Source organism: Balaenoptera musculus, chromosome 1 (genome assembly GCF_009873245.2).
Source record: "Balaenoptera musculus isolate JJ_BM4_2016_0621 chromosome 1, mBalMus1.pri.v3, whole genome shotgun sequence".
Lineage (NCBI taxonomy): Eukaryota > Metazoa > Chordata > Mammalia > Artiodactyla > Balaenopteridae > Balaenoptera > Balaenoptera musculus.
The window spans coordinates 38,074,680-38,090,014 of record NC_045785.1 but is presented as its reverse complement, the minus strand read 5'-3'; the positions used below and the strand labels follow the sequence as shown (position 1 = coordinate 38,090,014).

General features: G+C 54.7%; 1 protein-coding gene across 8 annotated transcripts in view; it reads right to left on the bottom strand.

The window, feature by feature from the left end:
* Positions 1–1,545: 1,545 nt before the first annotated feature.
* Positions 1,546–15,335, bottom strand: part of MAST2 (microtubule associated serine/threonine kinase 2) — a 210,179-nt gene continuing 196,389 nt past the window's right edge. For 4 of the 8 annotated variants that reach the window (XM_036857653.1, XM_036857662.1, XM_036857680.1 and 1 more), the window contains 18 exons: positions 14,231–14,363; positions 13,334–13,395; positions 12,980–13,065; positions 12,311–12,519; positions 11,160–11,298; positions 9,144–9,276; positions 8,223–8,388; positions 7,534–7,635; positions 7,151–7,273; positions 6,868–6,977; positions 6,357–6,583; positions 5,870–6,153; positions 5,567–5,764; positions 4,699–4,925; positions 4,364–4,486; positions 3,781–3,917; positions 3,451–3,644; positions 1,546–3,136 (listed from right to left, as the gene is read on the bottom strand). In XM_036857653.1, coding sequence (XP_036713548.1) covers positions 1,602–3,136; positions 3,451–3,644; positions 3,781–3,917; positions 4,364–4,486; positions 4,699–4,925; positions 5,567–5,764; positions 5,870–6,153; positions 6,357–6,583; positions 6,868–6,977; positions 7,151–7,273; positions 7,534–7,635; positions 8,223–8,388; positions 9,144–9,276; positions 11,160–11,298; positions 12,311–12,519; positions 12,980–13,065; positions 13,334–13,395; positions 14,231–14,363 — 4,188 coding nt within the window. In that variant the 3' untranslated portion in view covers positions 1,546–1,601. The remainder of the gene's footprint in view (positions 3,137–3,450; positions 3,645–3,780; positions 3,918–4,363; positions 4,487–4,698; positions 4,926–5,566; positions 5,765–5,869; positions 6,154–6,356; positions 6,584–6,867; positions 6,978–7,150; positions 7,274–7,533; positions 7,636–8,222; positions 8,389–9,143; positions 9,277–11,159; positions 11,299–12,310; positions 12,520–12,979; positions 13,066–13,333; positions 13,396–14,230; positions 14,364–15,335) is intronic. The other 4 variants (XM_036857672.1, XM_036857675.1, XM_036857668.1 and 1 more) reach the window with 3 other exon arrangements.

Below are 15,335 nucleotides of genomic sequence, written 5' to 3'. Positions count from 1 at the left end.
TTCCAACCCCCTAGGGGGGCAGGTCCTCCCTCCCAGGAACTGCTGCAAGATGTGCCCGCACATCCCCCTTCACCTATGGTATGGTGCTTCTAACCAGATCCTGACCTACATGGGGGGCTGCCCCAGGCAACTAGTTACCTGTGTTCCCAGTGTCCCGGACAGGCTGTCCAAGGATCTGCCGTCAGTGAATGACTGAAGGAAGGAGGAAGGCAGGTTCAAGAGGGGCCTGGAAGGCTGAGGGGCCAGACATCTGCCACCACAGGCAGGGTGCGCCCTCTGGCGGCCACAGCCTTCCCCACGCAGGGTGACGAGGAGCTGCAGGATGCATGTCGCGCCCAGCCAGTACCCAGAGGCATTTTCCTGTCTCTAGGCCTCTTGATGCCTCTCCTTCTGACCTAGGCACTGGATTACGGAACAGTCAGTGCAAGACAGCAGTTTGGCGAGTCCTGCATCGCCATGGAGGCCCTCTACCACAGCCCTACCCCCTGTCCCTGGGATGCCATCTCCTGACTCCTCCAACAACAATGGTCCCACAGCTGTCCTCCCCCTCCCTTCCACACCACCCACCCACTCACCAACTGCAGTCCTACCCACTGGGGGCTGCCCACGTCAGCAATGTCCATATCCAGTGCTAAGGCCTACCTGACAACAGCCCAAGAAGGGCTGACTGGCTACAAACATTAAGGGTTTATGACTAAATACGGAAGGCAGTTTCTGTATTTCACCTGGCCTCTCAGCATTTTACCAAGTAAGCTGTCGTTCCATTTAAAATCTCTTTACTTTTGGATTTTATGACTCTTCCTCGATGTCTTCTTTCTTTGCCTTAAATGCTAGTGCATTACTACTGATACATTGATGGCTCTCAGATTTCTAACTTCAGTCTAGATCTCCCTACTGAGTTCCAGACCCATGCACCCAAACTTCTGGATGTCCCACAAGTACCTCAAATTAAATATATCCCAAGTTCAACCCTTCACCTCCCTCTACCTCTTTTTCTCATTTACTGGCTAAGAGCACTCCAAATTAGGAGATAAATGTGGGTTCTAGCGTCAAGAGAGACCTAGATTCTAATCCTAGCCCTGCCCAGAGCTGTATGATCTTGCTCACATTAATGTCTGAAAACCTGAGTCCCCTTCTCTATAAAGCAGGAATATTACTTGCTACATGGCCTTCTCTGGTTCCCCGTCACCTACAGAAAGTCTAAACTCCTAGAAGACTCTTAGATATGGCCCTCGCCTGACTCACTAGACCCATTTCCAGTTTGAATTACTTTCAGCTCTTTGAATATGCCAGGTGTATGGCAGGTGCCGTACTCTGTCTGGACATTCTTTCTCACACTAATCCCCACTCTTCTAACCTAGCAAACTACTACCTATCATCTGTCCTCCAGGTTTGAGCTCAGATGCCCTAGTCTCTGGGAAGCCTAGCTGGCTTAGGCACCCTCCCACAACAGCGTCTCATTCATCACTACATTCTCAGCAGCAACACAGGACCTTAAGTTACATTTGTATTGACTGAAGGAAAGAAGAAAGCCAAAGACATAGATAGTTTCCAAGAGCGTGTATTACACAGGACTGAGTGCAAGAAATGGCAAACAACCTCTATGTTTGCTTTAAAAGCTCATCGGGTGCCAATGCCAAGTCCTGATGCTTCTGAGGGCCCCCTGGGTCTCGGCCCTTCTGGAGCAGGCTGGGCCCAGGCTCCTGGGTGAGGGGGCAGCTTTTGCATGGAATGTCCTGCCTCCTGTCACCTGAGGCATCAGGCACTTTGGTGATACCCAGGGCTGGCTCCTCTTCCTCTCTTTGTGTACACTCAGGCTCCCATAGCCAGCTCCGGCTGGGAACCTCACAAGGTAGATGGGCCAGCCCAGGAGCACTGGGTGGCCATGACTTCCCCTCCTGTCTGGGAGACAGGTTTGCAGGGTGGACTGGAGTTGTAGTTTCCAAATCCTGGGAGCTGGCCAGCCCATCTAACATTGTTGCCTTTCTGGTTGGGGATGCCCTGTCAGGGCCTTCAACAATGAATTTCCAGGACCACGGGCCCAGCTCTCCAGAGGTGGAGGCAGTGGAGCAACTGGTGGGGATGAGTCCTGAAGAGCTCGGACAAAGTGCTGTTAGTGCCTGGGTGTGGAGGTGCTGGGCCTTCCAGCAGCCTTCAGGGGGGATGGGGTCTGTGGGTCCAGCCCTACCCAGGTTGGGGGCTGATGACGAGGAGCTGGCAGCCTCTTCAAAGGCTTGTAGGATCCCAAGCCTCTTCTGGGGGACACTAGGGCCTTCCATTCTGGGAGATCCCAGTGTGACCCCTGTCAATAGGCCTGGGACCACTGGGCCCTGGCTCCTGGGATCCCTGGGCAAGAAGGCATCCTCTTCCTCACCCTCTCCTGCTCCTGCTCCTGCTCCTCTGAGGAGTGGATCCTGGCCCACTTCTGGGTTAGGTACCAAGCTTGGCTCCTGTACACCTTGGCTGTTCTCAGGCCCCTCATCAGTGTCATCTTCTGAAGAGTCAACCTCCCGGATGGCTTCCTGCTTCTGCAGCGACTCTCGCCGTTCAGCCCGGTCCTGGCGGAGGGTTCCTAGGGCCCGTGAGGGGGCAGCCTGCAGCACCCCTTTCCCTGGCAGCGCCCCCTTCCCAGACAGCACACTCCTGGTCCCAGCTACCTCCAGAGGGCTGACTTCCCTGGGTGGCAATTCCTTCTTTAGCTCAGGGTAGGGCAGGTCAAGGCTATGTTTTCGAGAAGTGGCTAGCTTCTTCTCAGAAGCAGCGAGTGCGGCCGCCAGTTTCTCAGCTGACTGCACCCTCTTAAGTAGTGGTGAGCGGGGTGGCTCCGCACTCTTGGGCCGTGAGAGTTGCCGGCCTAGGGGAGGCGACAAGTGAAGCTTGGTAGGGAAGGCCTGGGCTCCATGGCCAGACAGGGGTGATGGGGAACGCTGGGGTGAAGCTGCTGGTGGTGGAGAAGGGGTGTGGGCCAGTGGTGACAGTGGGATGCTGCCTGCTGACTTGCGCCGTGGAGAGCGGTACTGGCGTTGGAGCTTGGGCGCCAGACCGTGGAGGGAGCTGGGCCGTGTGTGCCCAGAGCCGGCTGGAGAACTGGGCACGCTGGAGCTGGGGGAGCTGCTCTGTGATGAATTTCCCCCCACTTTGCACAGACAGACAGACAGACAGAGACACACACACACAAAGGCAGAGCAGTTAGCTCTAAGAAGTGACTGAGAGGCAAAACAGGGCTTAGCCCTGGAATGTCCCAGGATCATCAAGGTTACTCTACCAGTGAACCAGAGCCCAGGTTACAGAAATGAAGTCACCCTCCACCTCTGTCACCTCCTCCCCAAGACTGCTGGATCTTAAGGGGGTGGGTTGGATGAGAGCTTCAGAGTGGGACCAGTGGGAAGCACAGAGGGCCCAGGACTCTGCTACCTCCCAGGGGCTGTCTCTGCAACCAGCCCTTCATACCTGAATGCACAGCTTCAGGGGTCACCCTGTAGCCCTGAGTGGGAGATCGGGGAGAAAGGCTGTGGCTGTGTGTGGGAGAGCCTGGCCCACTCTCCCCTGATGACAAAGAGCGGTTAAGGGAAGAAAGGCTGCGGCTGGTGTGGAGTAGGGATGCCTGCTTCGTGATCTTCCGGAACAGGGAGCTCCTTTTTCTGCTGCAGAGACAGGGGTCAGAGGCTGTCTGAGTTGGTGCCCAGGGCACAGCACACACTGGGGCAAGGGCCAGGGTCCCCAGCACACACTAGCACCTAGGTGGCTGAGAGCAGATCCCCTGGGCTAAGTCTGGCTCACCTTTCTTGCCCATCCTTGCCCCGGCTCCGCTTGCTCCTTCGGGCCATCTTGGCCTTGTAGCTGTCCTTCCGAGCTGGCCCCACTTTAATGGATGTGTTCTCCAGGGGAGTTGTTGAAATAGACACCTTGTTTCCACTCTGGGGATCAGAGCATGAGCCTAGGCTAAGGCCGTGGCTGTGTTCCTGCCCCTGCCCCTCCCGCTGGGTACGGCTGTCCCACAGCTTGAGCTTCTGCCCCTGCATCACCATGTCTGAGCCAGGGACCACCTTCCTTCTTCACAGATTAGGAAATGGCTCCACTGGAGCCCAGGTGGTTTGCGGTTGGGAAGATAGAGAAGAGGTTCACATGCCCTGTCCTCCAGTCCTACCCACAGCTCAGCAGGATCCCTGCCTTGGTCAATGAGGGTGTCGCCTTCCAGTGAAAACCCTTTGCTATGGCCACACCCAAGTTCCGTGTGTATGTGCATCTGTCCTCAGTGTCAGGTATGTGTGCGCCCAACTCTCCCACTCCCCCATGGCCAGTCACAGACTCATAAGGCTGGAGTCATTCAGGGACCGCAGCAGGCGGCACACCCAGCACTGACCTTCAGGATCAGCTCCACCACCTCTGTATGCACCAGCCCGTGCACAGGCTCCCCGTTGACGTGTGTGATGAGGTCCCCCTGACGGAGCCCCGCCTCACTGGCTGGACCTCCGTCCTCCACGTGCTGTCCCGGGGAGAGAACAGTCCTCAGCCTGGAGCCTGAGCATGAAGGGTGGGGCCTAGCTCTGCTCATCGAGTTGTGACCCCTACCCCCCACTCTTTAACCCCTGAGGGTAATGTGGGCGGGGACAGAAGCAGGGACAGACAGGCCCTAGTAAGGGGAAGGAAGAAGAGTGATGAAGCTGGGAGACAACAGGTCTGGATGGCCAGACATACCCACACCATGTGGTGCACAGTGTAGACGTCCGAGTCACCCATGTAGACACGGATGGCCCGCAGGGTGAAGCCATACTTCTTGCCGGCTCGGTGGATGATGATGGGGGGCCTTGAGCTACTGAGGGCTGGCAGGAAGTCCCTGCTTGGAGAAGAGTCCCTGGATGATGGGTTGGATGACTGGGAATGCGGGGACATGGGGCTGGCCAGTGGAGAGCAGGTGTGGTGCTCTGGAGAAGGAAAAGCGGGACTTAGTGCGTCCATGCTCGAGCCCGGCCCCCGTCTGGGCTGTTGATCCCACACAGCTCTAGTCACAGAGCCTGCCCCCAGCCAGGTACGTCTTCCCCGCAACCTCTGAGCAGCAAAGCGCCTTCGTGTGCCCAGACTCTCGCAGACCCCAGGAGGTGACGGGCTCGCATTTACTGAGTGCTTACTTATATGCACTAGGGACCATATAAGCTCTTCATACATACTTGAACGTCACAATTATCCTATGAGCTACCATCATTAATACCCACATTTTTTGATGAGGAACTTGAGGCTCAGAGGGATTAAGCACCTTCTTCAAGATCAAGAGCTCTTCAGTGATGGAACCAGGATCTGAATATGAGCTCTCTGCCTCAGAGCCTGCGCTCATTACACGGTGCTATCTGCCTTCTGGAACACGCACACACAACCCCAGACCAACGCACACCTTTAGAGACCCCTGCTCTCTTAACAAAGGGGCCACAGTGACACACAGCCTCTCGGATCCCTGCTCCTCAACACACAGAACACAGACACACCTGCTGCGTGCACACCCCAGCCATGGGCCCACAGAGGTTCCAAGGCCCTTCCTATGAGTTTTATCTTCGCTCCCCAGGGGTCTCACCCGTAGGAATGAGGAGGGACAGGGCTGTGGCTGAGGCGGACTTGATCACTTTGTTGATGGGGCGAGCGGTGCGCTTTTCTATAGAGTCCCCAGAGAGTAGCCGGTGGCGGGCCCTGCGCACCGCCAGGTCGCTGATGGCCTTGGCTGTGGCTCCCTCAGCCAGCTGTGGGGTCCCGCGGCCTCCTCGAGTCTCCACGGCTGTGGACCAAGTGACCAGTGAGACCTGCAGTGCAGCTGAGCCTCCCCTCCCGACCCCCTGCAGCATCCCCAGCCTAGGCCCTCTGGCCACCCGCTGGGCCGCACCTGGACTGGAAGCGCTGCTCTGGCCAAGAGGCTCCTCATCCAGCTTCAGCCGCCGTTCCGCTGGCCGTTCAGGGACAGGCCCGGATACCCACTCTCCAGACGGGGGTGTCAGAAGCCAAGCACCCTCCTGCTGCTGCCTCCTAGGGGGGCCGCCAGCCTCCTCAGTGCCCTCAGGGAAGCGAGGCACGTCCAGGAGGCCCGAGCAGTGGCGGCGCACTGTGAGTGGAGGGCTGGAGTCGCTCTCCGTGTGGGATGACTCAGACACCGACAGCCGCTTCCGTAATCTGTGGGACACAAGGCCTAGGGTGAGGTGGCCCCGGAGGCCTCCCTCCTCCAGCCCAGGCTTCCTCTGGGGCTCATGTCACAGAACCTCTCTCCAGGAGCCATCCTCTCGAAGGCCCCTCACCGCACCACATGCCTCCCCTCCATCCGTGACCACCAGCGGATGGCTGTGCCGCCCACCCTTGGGCGAGCTCTGGGTGCTCACATCTCAGGGGAGCCGATCACCCAGCTCCGCTCTCGGCCCCTCAGCCCCGCCAGGCTGTCTGAGCGGTCCTCCTTCTCCTCGCTCAGGCTGCGCTTGGTGGGGGGCGGCATCCGGCGCTCCTCGAGCAGCGAGAGCCTTTCCATGCTGCTGTACACCTGTGGGCACAGGAGACCTGCTGGGACGCCCAACGACCACACCTCCCAAGGAGCGAAAAGTATCCTCAGCGCCTGAAGCCCAGGAATTCGAGCCAGTTCTCCTCTTCCTTCCCCCACATATACCAGATGAATATTCGAGGAAACAGCTATTCCACTGGTCTGACCTGGCCGCACCCTGGCATCTCATATGTCAGGGCCCTGAGTAGATCTAGAGGCATCTGTCAAATGCAGGCCCAGACCTTTCCCGCTCTTTTCCCAGAGGTAGCCCATCCCCTCCTCCCCAGGTGTGCCCCAGGGATGTCCCTCAATAGGTCCTCTTCTCCCAATTCTCCAGCCTGGGCCCACCACAGTCGCACCTTGCTGAACCTTGGAGAACAGGAAGAGAACTGGCGAATCTCAAGGTAGCCATCCTCACTCACTTCCTCCTCGTCCTCTGAGTCTATGTGGTGGTATCGCTCTGAGCGGGCTGGGACACACAGGACAGTGCCTTTCAGAGGCCACGGTGGTGGCCTCCTTTAACCCTACCAGACCTCAGGAGGGCCTGGAGAAGTTGCTCCTGATACCAAGTTCACGGTGCACAGGTGTTTCTGGGCACACAGGTAGGATCCCTGCTCCTCCCCGTCCCACCAGTGGCCTTACTGTCAAAGTAGCTGGTATCATCCTCTGACTCCAGCTGAGGAATAAATTCAGCCTTCTGACGAAGAAGTCCCGTCCAGTCCAGACCAATAAAGAACGGGTGCTGCTTCACCTCATAGGCACTGCCTGTGGACAGGGATGGCGTGGGCAAGGGGCTGGGGTGAGCTGTGTGGAGTCCAGGTCAGCACGTCCAGTGAGAACCTAGGCCTCGAAAGGCTGGGCCTGGAGGCCTCAGCTTCCAGCACCTTCCTCTTCCGCCCACAGGGAGCAGGGCAGAGGTTCAGGATCCAGGGGCACCGCCCACACCTGAAGCCTGAACCTCCCAGTTATATGGAATCAGCCCTACTCCTCCAAGTGCTGAGAAAGGTTAGTGGGGCCTGTCCCACCTGTACCCAGTCTCTCCAGAGGGTTCTGGTGGAGCAGTTTTGAGGTGAGATCCTGGGCATCCGGCGGCAGCGCATCATCCCCCTCGGGCCACACAATCTCATCTGAAGAGTCATTGGGTGTGACAAGGAAAGGAGTGGGTTAGAGAAGGTCTCAGAAGTCGTGGGCAGAGTGGGGAGATGGAGAAGAGGGTCCTGTGATAGGATACGTGTGGGGAGGCATACAGGGCCCAGCCCAGAGCCCTGAAAGCCTTGCCTGGGACCCACTTCCTTTAAGTTGTACAGGTTCCTGTCCTTCTAGGGGAGCCTCCCACATCCTAGACCATGGCTTGCTCTTTGATCCAGGGTGGCCACTGCAAAGCAGTGACTTCCCCTGGTCTGATCTCCAGCTCACCCTGCCTTTACACTCCAGACACATGTACACTCACACACACACAGAACCCACACTCACGGGGTATGCACAGACCCAACACAGGTACACCACCCATGCACTCATGTGGGACCAGGCACGCAATGAGGACAAGCGCTAGGTGACACACAGAAGTTGCATGTGCACACATCTGAGGCAAGCGTACCACACACACACACATGAACACAGAACAAGAACTCGCGAGCCTCGCAGATGCATGCGTTAAGTCATATTTGTGGATCCAGATTCTGTCCCCTTGGTGGGCCAGGGGGATGGTACCTACCACTGATCACTTGCCCAAAGAGCTCCTCTGGAGTGTCTCCGAAGAAAGGGACGCAGCCCACCAGGAACTCATACAGGATTATGCCCATGGCCCACCAGTCCACTGGTTTCCCATAGCCCTGACGCAGGATCACCTCAGGGGCAATGTACTCCGGGGTCCCGCATACCTGGGCACAAAGAAGCCAGGCTGGCTCAGCATCCAGAGACAGTGAATTGGCATGGCGTCTGGAGGGGTTGGGGTGCTCCCACTTCTGGAGCAGAAAGTCTCTGAATGAAGACTCAGCTCACTCTGGTTAATGAGCAGGAGCAATAGGAGCCCCAGGGTACCAGAGGTGGAGCTGTTGGTGGGGTGAGTTTATGTATTTCCTAATTAACCGAAACATCTAGTTCTAGCCTGGAACCACCACTCCCTTTCGGCATGTGGTACCCAAAATTGGTCTCTGCCCTCCAGCCTCCAAAGAACAGACACTACAGTCATATGACTCCTACAGGGACTTGTGAACAGTCACAACCTGTAATGTCAAATCAGGAAACGTCCCGCGGCTACTCTCAGGACGCAGCCCAGTGGAAACTTGGAGCTGTGTTCCAAGGACACAGGTGCCAGGAGAGCTTTGCTCTTCACTGAGGCTAGAAGTCTCAGGACTGACCTCTTATCAGTCTCTGAGAGTGTCAATGGTTATGTGACCTATCTTCTTCAAACCCTGAGGAGGAAGATGATTTTGGATTTTATATCCATGTGATTCTCATGGGTCACCTTATTTTCCAAATGTGCTACCTATCTCAATGCCTCCCTGGAACCAAAAGGTGGAAAAGACAGGAGCTCTCAGTCTTAACATCTAGCTGCAAGGTAAGCATGTGGCCTCCAGTCCTTACTCTGAGGCCTGGATTCAACCCCCAAGGTCTCAACCATCCTTCTTATTACCTGCTTGTCCAGGAACTCCCGAGTATCCTTTTCAATGTGGCCCTCGTACAAGTTTGTGGTCAGACTCATGAGACCAATTTTAGAAAGGCCAAAGTCAGTGAGCTTGATGTGCCCCATGGATGTAATCAGCAGGCTGGGAAACCAGAGAAACAAAAGTTTGAAGTTATTTCCTGGTCTTCCAAGATTGCTGATTTTAGTATATGCTCAATTTTCCCACTCAGGCGTCTACTGTGGGACATAAGCAGGGTAGCTTCATCAGGGAGACAGGCAGCTGTGAAAGAATAAATAGCTCTGGTTGTATGAGTACTGTACTCTGCACAAGCAACTAAGCTGCCTTTTGCCCATTCCCCCAGTTCACTTTTGTTTACTGCCCTCAACCGTATTCTATACCGAGGGCAAGTATCAGCCAGCTGAGACACAGACTTTCTTCCACGAGCGATCAGCTTCATCCTAAGGCTCCAGCCATTCCCAGTCCCCTCTCCTGACCTAGGTGGCTCGCAATACCCCGAATCAGGGAGAGGGCAAAGGGGCACAATGATCTTGTTCCACATCCACGGCTAGTTTTAGGAGGGCTGGTTGGGAGAAACTAGAAGTAAGATCTCACAGAGAACTGTCTCTTCCCCTTCACATACTCTGCCTGAGCCATTTTGTGCCAAAGGCTTCACCCTACTACCCCTTTATTCCCAAATCTGTATCTCTGGCCCTGACTTCTTTTTTTTTTTTTTTGGCCCTGACTTCTTTCATGAGCTCCATGCCTAAAAACTGCCCAGATGTCCTCCTACAGGCACACGAACTCAACCTGTCCAAAACAAGGTCATGCCTCCTAACTGGTCCTCTTCTCAGTGAAAAGCAGTAGTTTCTGTTACCTACTGAGCTCTGTGATAAGTGCTTTAGCAATTATTTATCAAAATATTCTGGCTCATGAAAGGTCTTACAGAGTAACTAACACAACAAAGGTAGGTATTATTATCCCCAAGAGGAGGAACAGGAGGCTCAGAGAGGTTTAATTAACAGACGGGAGTTCAGAGAGTTAACGAGCTCTATGAACTTAGGTCTGTCTAATGTCAAAGCTGCTTTCCACTACAGAGGCTTAACACCACCAGCACCAAGGTGGAAATCTGGAAGATATCCCAGACTCCTGCTCTCTCACCCCAGCCTTATCATTTCCTTTCCACTTCCCAACACTATCCCTCTCTTCTCCATCCTGACTCTCTTCCAGTGCAGGCACTGTTGTTTCGGGCCTAGACTACTGCCATGGTCTCATCACCTCTTTCCATGGGCAGTGATCTTCCTAAACCTAAATCAGAGTCTGAGTGTGACACTCTGTCACCCTGTGGTTAACAGGCCCTTCAGAGACTCTCTAGGACCCTTTAAAATTAAACCCAAACTTAACAAAAGCCCCCTTGATGATCCAATCCCTGCCCCTCTCTCTAGCTTCCTCTCTTACTACTCTGACCAACTAACAATCTCAGCTTCAGCCATACTGTACTATTTGTAGTTCCTGAATGGGACCCGTCCCCACACCTGTGTGTGCCTTTGCAGATCCTGCTCCCCAGCTTGAGAAAGCTCCTCCCACCTTCACCCACCTGACTAATACCTTCTAAGAAGCAGCCTATACAAAGATATTTCTGTCACCCACACTAGATTTAAGCTCTACAGGCCAGGGACTAGAATATAGTGCTTGGCACAGAGTAGATGTCAGTAAATGTCAGGACACTTGTTTAGCCATCTACTAGATGTGTGGATTCTTTTGTTCCTGCTTGGTTTCTTGAGTGGAGCTCCTCAGTGATTCTCTGATGTCACTAAAGCCTTACGGTGCCCTTGCCAGACCTTGCTGGCAATGTTCTTTGCATTTGGGGTAGTCAGGGGCTAGAGTACCAAGCCTAGATGGACACCCACATGAGCAGTGTTTCCTAGCAGCCATTTGGGATAGATTCAAACATGCTGTGTCTGCGTTCATTTATCTAGAGACCCAAGAGGGACACCCTAAACGAGGGACTTGGATAGTGGGCATACTTGTCAGGCTTGAGGTCACGGTGCACGATGCCATAGTTGTGTAAGTACTCCAGGGCCAGCACAGTTTCCGCAAAGTACAGGCGCACCATGTCCACAGGCAGGGCCCCGATGTTCTTCAGCAGAGTGGCACAGTCTCCTCCTGCAACAAGTCCAGGACACCATGAAGGATGGGTCCAGTGCCCTGCTCTAGATGGGCTCAGAGGCCCCAGAGTAGATAGTGTCACAGAATACCCTGGTGCCAGAGACTGTGATTCTAGCCCCTCTGCTGCTGGCATGGGTGGGAGAGTGTGGAGGGGAGCAGGAGGTAAGAGGAGTTGGCCAGTGGCTGTCAAGGCCATTGTTCAGGACAAAGAGGGAATGAACCCGGGCCTCTATGCCTGTAAGCTGACTCGTTGGGACAGGACTAAGTTATTTTAGGATGGGAATCCTGTTTATTGTAAACACATCTGGCTGAGACTTCAGCATTTGTTCATTTATTTCCTTCCTGCTGGCTGTCCTTTACTTTTTGAGTAAATTAACACTGTAAACTGCCAGCACCTACCCAAAGAATGAAAAGCGGAGTTCTGTTCAGCTTCAACTTCAAGACTTAGGCAAAATATCATTGGAAGCTGTACACAGCCCTGACGAAGGGAGAGGGAAGGCCACTGGCAAAGCGGCTGCCCCCTCCAGAGCTGTGCCCCATGATGCTCTCCTACACCATCCCCAGAGCATTTTGTGGGGTCTTAAGGGGCATCCCCTTCAAAAACCATCCACAAGGGCAGTGGCTTTCCTCTCCTCTGAGGGCCCAGATGCAATCCTCCCAGCATCCGACCCTGGGCTTTGGTGGCTCTGCTACCCTCTTTGTTCCTGCCAGGTGCCAGCAGGTCTGCCAGGCTGTGCAGGCTTTGTAGCTGTGGGGCTGATACATCCTGTCCTGACATGGGCAGCCTCATGGCAGCTACTGCTCCAGAAGCCTCTCCCTGGGAGGGGCACGGCACCTTGTGCCCACCATGGCCAAATGGTCTCTGAGATCCTAAGGCAGAAACCAAGGCCAAAGAGAGGTTGGGAAGCTGGGCCCTGAAACTTCACGCCTACACAAGTTGTTGGTCCCTGCTCAGGGCTGTCTCAGATTATGCCGTGGCCCCCAAGCCAGGCCACCTTTCCCCCAGTACCTTCAACATACTCCATCACCATGCACAGGTGGCGCTTGGTCTCAAAGGAGCAGAACATGCTGACCACAAAGGGGTTCTCAGCAAAAGTCAGTATGTCACGCTCCACAAAGGCCTGCTGGATCTGGTTCCGTAGGATCAGGTTCTGCTTGTTGATCTTCTTCACGGCAAAGCGCTGCCGGGTGGACTTGTGCCGCACCAGGAATACGGCCCTGGAAACAAAGTCCATCTGTACCCCACGGCCCTCAGCCCCTGAGCTGTGCTCTCCTCCACTGCTGAGTTTGGGTGGTCAAACTGTTTCCTCTCACACCTTATCAATGCACAGAACAAAGGAGCAGGGGGTGCTTATCAATGAGAAGGATCTGAGCCCTGCCCAGGGAGCTCTTCAATTTCCTGATATACCAAGTCCTGAGGACACAGCTCAACCCCTCCTCAGAGCTCAGTGAGAGGAGGAGTGCCACCAAGAGGAGAGGGAATCTTTCCTGGGAAAGGAACCACACTCAGATGTCAGAGGAAACTGGGCTCTTGCCTCTCCTGGAGGCTTCAGGGAGGGACAGGGTCCGTCCTGAAGCATCTTGTGCTCAGAGGATTAGGCATCATTCACTTCCGGAAGGAAGAGCCCCAGGGCCGACTTAGCTCCAGTCCCGGCCACACCCTGACCCCTGCCTTTACCCATAGGCGCCGTTGCTGATGAGCTTAATGGTTTCGAAGTCCTCTTCAGAGGGTGTCTTTTTAGATGTCAGAGATGCCCCACGGCCCTGGAAGACATGGGAAAAGGCAGGAGCCAGGAATGCTTCTCAGAGCTCACAGTTTTGGGGAAGCTGTGGCCCCAGCATCTGCTCAGCTCTTAGCCCTGCCGTAGCCTCCTGCCCATTCTTCCCCAGGAACTGAATGATCTCTCAGACAGTGTAAGCAACTGCCCACTCGGCCATCCCTCCTTCAGACAAGTCTCTTAGAGAGAATTCACAGCCCTTTGCTTCACAGGGCCCCGGCTCCAGGATTGAGGCAGGAGCTCAGGGTCTTTACCTCGACTGAATCATCTGTCTCCGGAGTGTCAGGACTGTCATAGCTGCTCAACTGGGCCATTTCTAGAAACAAAGAATGGACACAAGAGAAAAGTGTGCGTGGCAATGTCAAGACATCTCAGCAGTCCATTCACATCACACGACAGATGCATGTGGGGAAGGCATTAATGCTTCCTGCATCAGGCTGGGAGGTGGTCCTGTGGCTCTATCCTTAGTGCAGTCACAGCTTTTGGACTTGCTTGTCAAATAATATTGCCACTCCTATTTCTAGAAGTCCAGTGCCATTCAAAAGGCCTGGCAAATTCTACAAAGCTTCCCTCAAACTTGGGACAATGCCTGAAAACAGGGCCCAAAGCTGGGCTGTCTGATAGTTGGCCCCCATCCTGCTGGTCAAGACTCTGCTTTGCCAGATGAGGTTGGGAAGCAGGAAAGGCAGGAGTGGGATGACTAGAGACGAGGGATTTGGAAGCCCATGGTTCATGAGGGGCTCAGTGTGAAGGCCCAGAGAATGGCATTATCTTCTGAAGCCCTGAGTTGGGACCACCCCAAAGACACAGGAGGACTTGTGAGGTGGCACCAGGAGAGGCAAGCACGCAGAGGAGGTGACCATTTTTGAAAATGTGATTGTGGTCCTCTGTGATGACCTTTTGATCTTAGGCTCTAAATCCAATGCAGGTGGGCCCAAGGCAATCCAGCTTGGGTTATATAAGGCAGATGTGGACAATCCTGAAGGAGGGGTTGTTTCATGACAGAGAACACAGAGTTTTTCCTATAGCCCTCGGGCCTCTGATGCTGTGTTGTGTCCCGGTCCAACTAAGCCTCTTCTCCAAGTGGCTTCCCTGCTGTTAGAGCTTGTAGGCTGTGGGGCCTCTTTGCAGCCACCAGGCCGCATGCTCACCCTCTAGGGGATCCCGTGTGAGGCCCAGTTGGCTAACGATGTAGCGGGGAATGTCACATTTAATCCCTTGTCCCTCTTTGGCGTGGCCCTCAGCTGCTTCTAACAGGTGGTAGAACTCTTCAGGGTCAAACTCCTGTACCGGGGAGAGAGGTAGTCAGTGGTGAGGGCTACAAGAGCAGGCTGCTGGTCTCCTTGGCTTTACGGCATATACCCAGAGTAGGATGAACAAGAAGACTTCTTCTTTGTGATGGACACCCCTACCCCTGAATCCCCAGAAACATCATGATTCAGGAACCAATGGGGACAAAGCTGTCTTACAGGTCACCTCCAGATAGGACATCCTAAGCATTTGCTGTCTTTACAGCAATAAGAACCAGAGCATTTGGTTTCCAGAGAGCTCTGCCTATTTGCCTGGTCCAAAGCCTTGTGCCAGCCAGACACGGCACTGTCCGGTGTGTTCCCACACCCAGTGAAGAGGGGCAGTCCTGGCACATCTTCAATCACGCTTCACAGCCCTGGCGGTGCACACACATGCCTTCAGACATCTACTGAGCAACCCCTGTGTGCTGGGGGCTGGAGAGCCTTGTGGACACAGCACGGATGTCCTTGTCTGCCTGGAGCACATAATAACGAGGGCCCCATTGACTGAGTGCCTACTAAGTGCCACTATGGGCTAAACCCTGAAGACACACCTCTGTGACCTTGATGAGGAAATCAAGGCTCACAGAGATGCATGGACTTGACCATGGCCACAGAGGTAGGAAGAAAGAGAAAACCAGCACGCAAACCCAGGCCTAACTCCAAGCCCCTGTTTAACCACGGACTTCATGTCCTTGCGGGAGAGGCCTCTGTTCACCGCGACCCCAGCCTCCACTGCTTTCTTTACCTCTGGTCTCACGGGTTTGGAGAACTCTCCCACTACCTATGTGGATACAATCTAACCCAGACTGGAAGTCCTTTTACCTTCTTCTTCATCCTCAGTCCCTGTCTAGTCAGAATGTCTACTTCAGAAACCCCCCTCTACCCAACTCTTCTGCTCTGTTCTCCCACCATTGTCCTAGTTCTGGGCGCTCCTCTCTCTCACATGAACTGCTTTAAGTGCCTC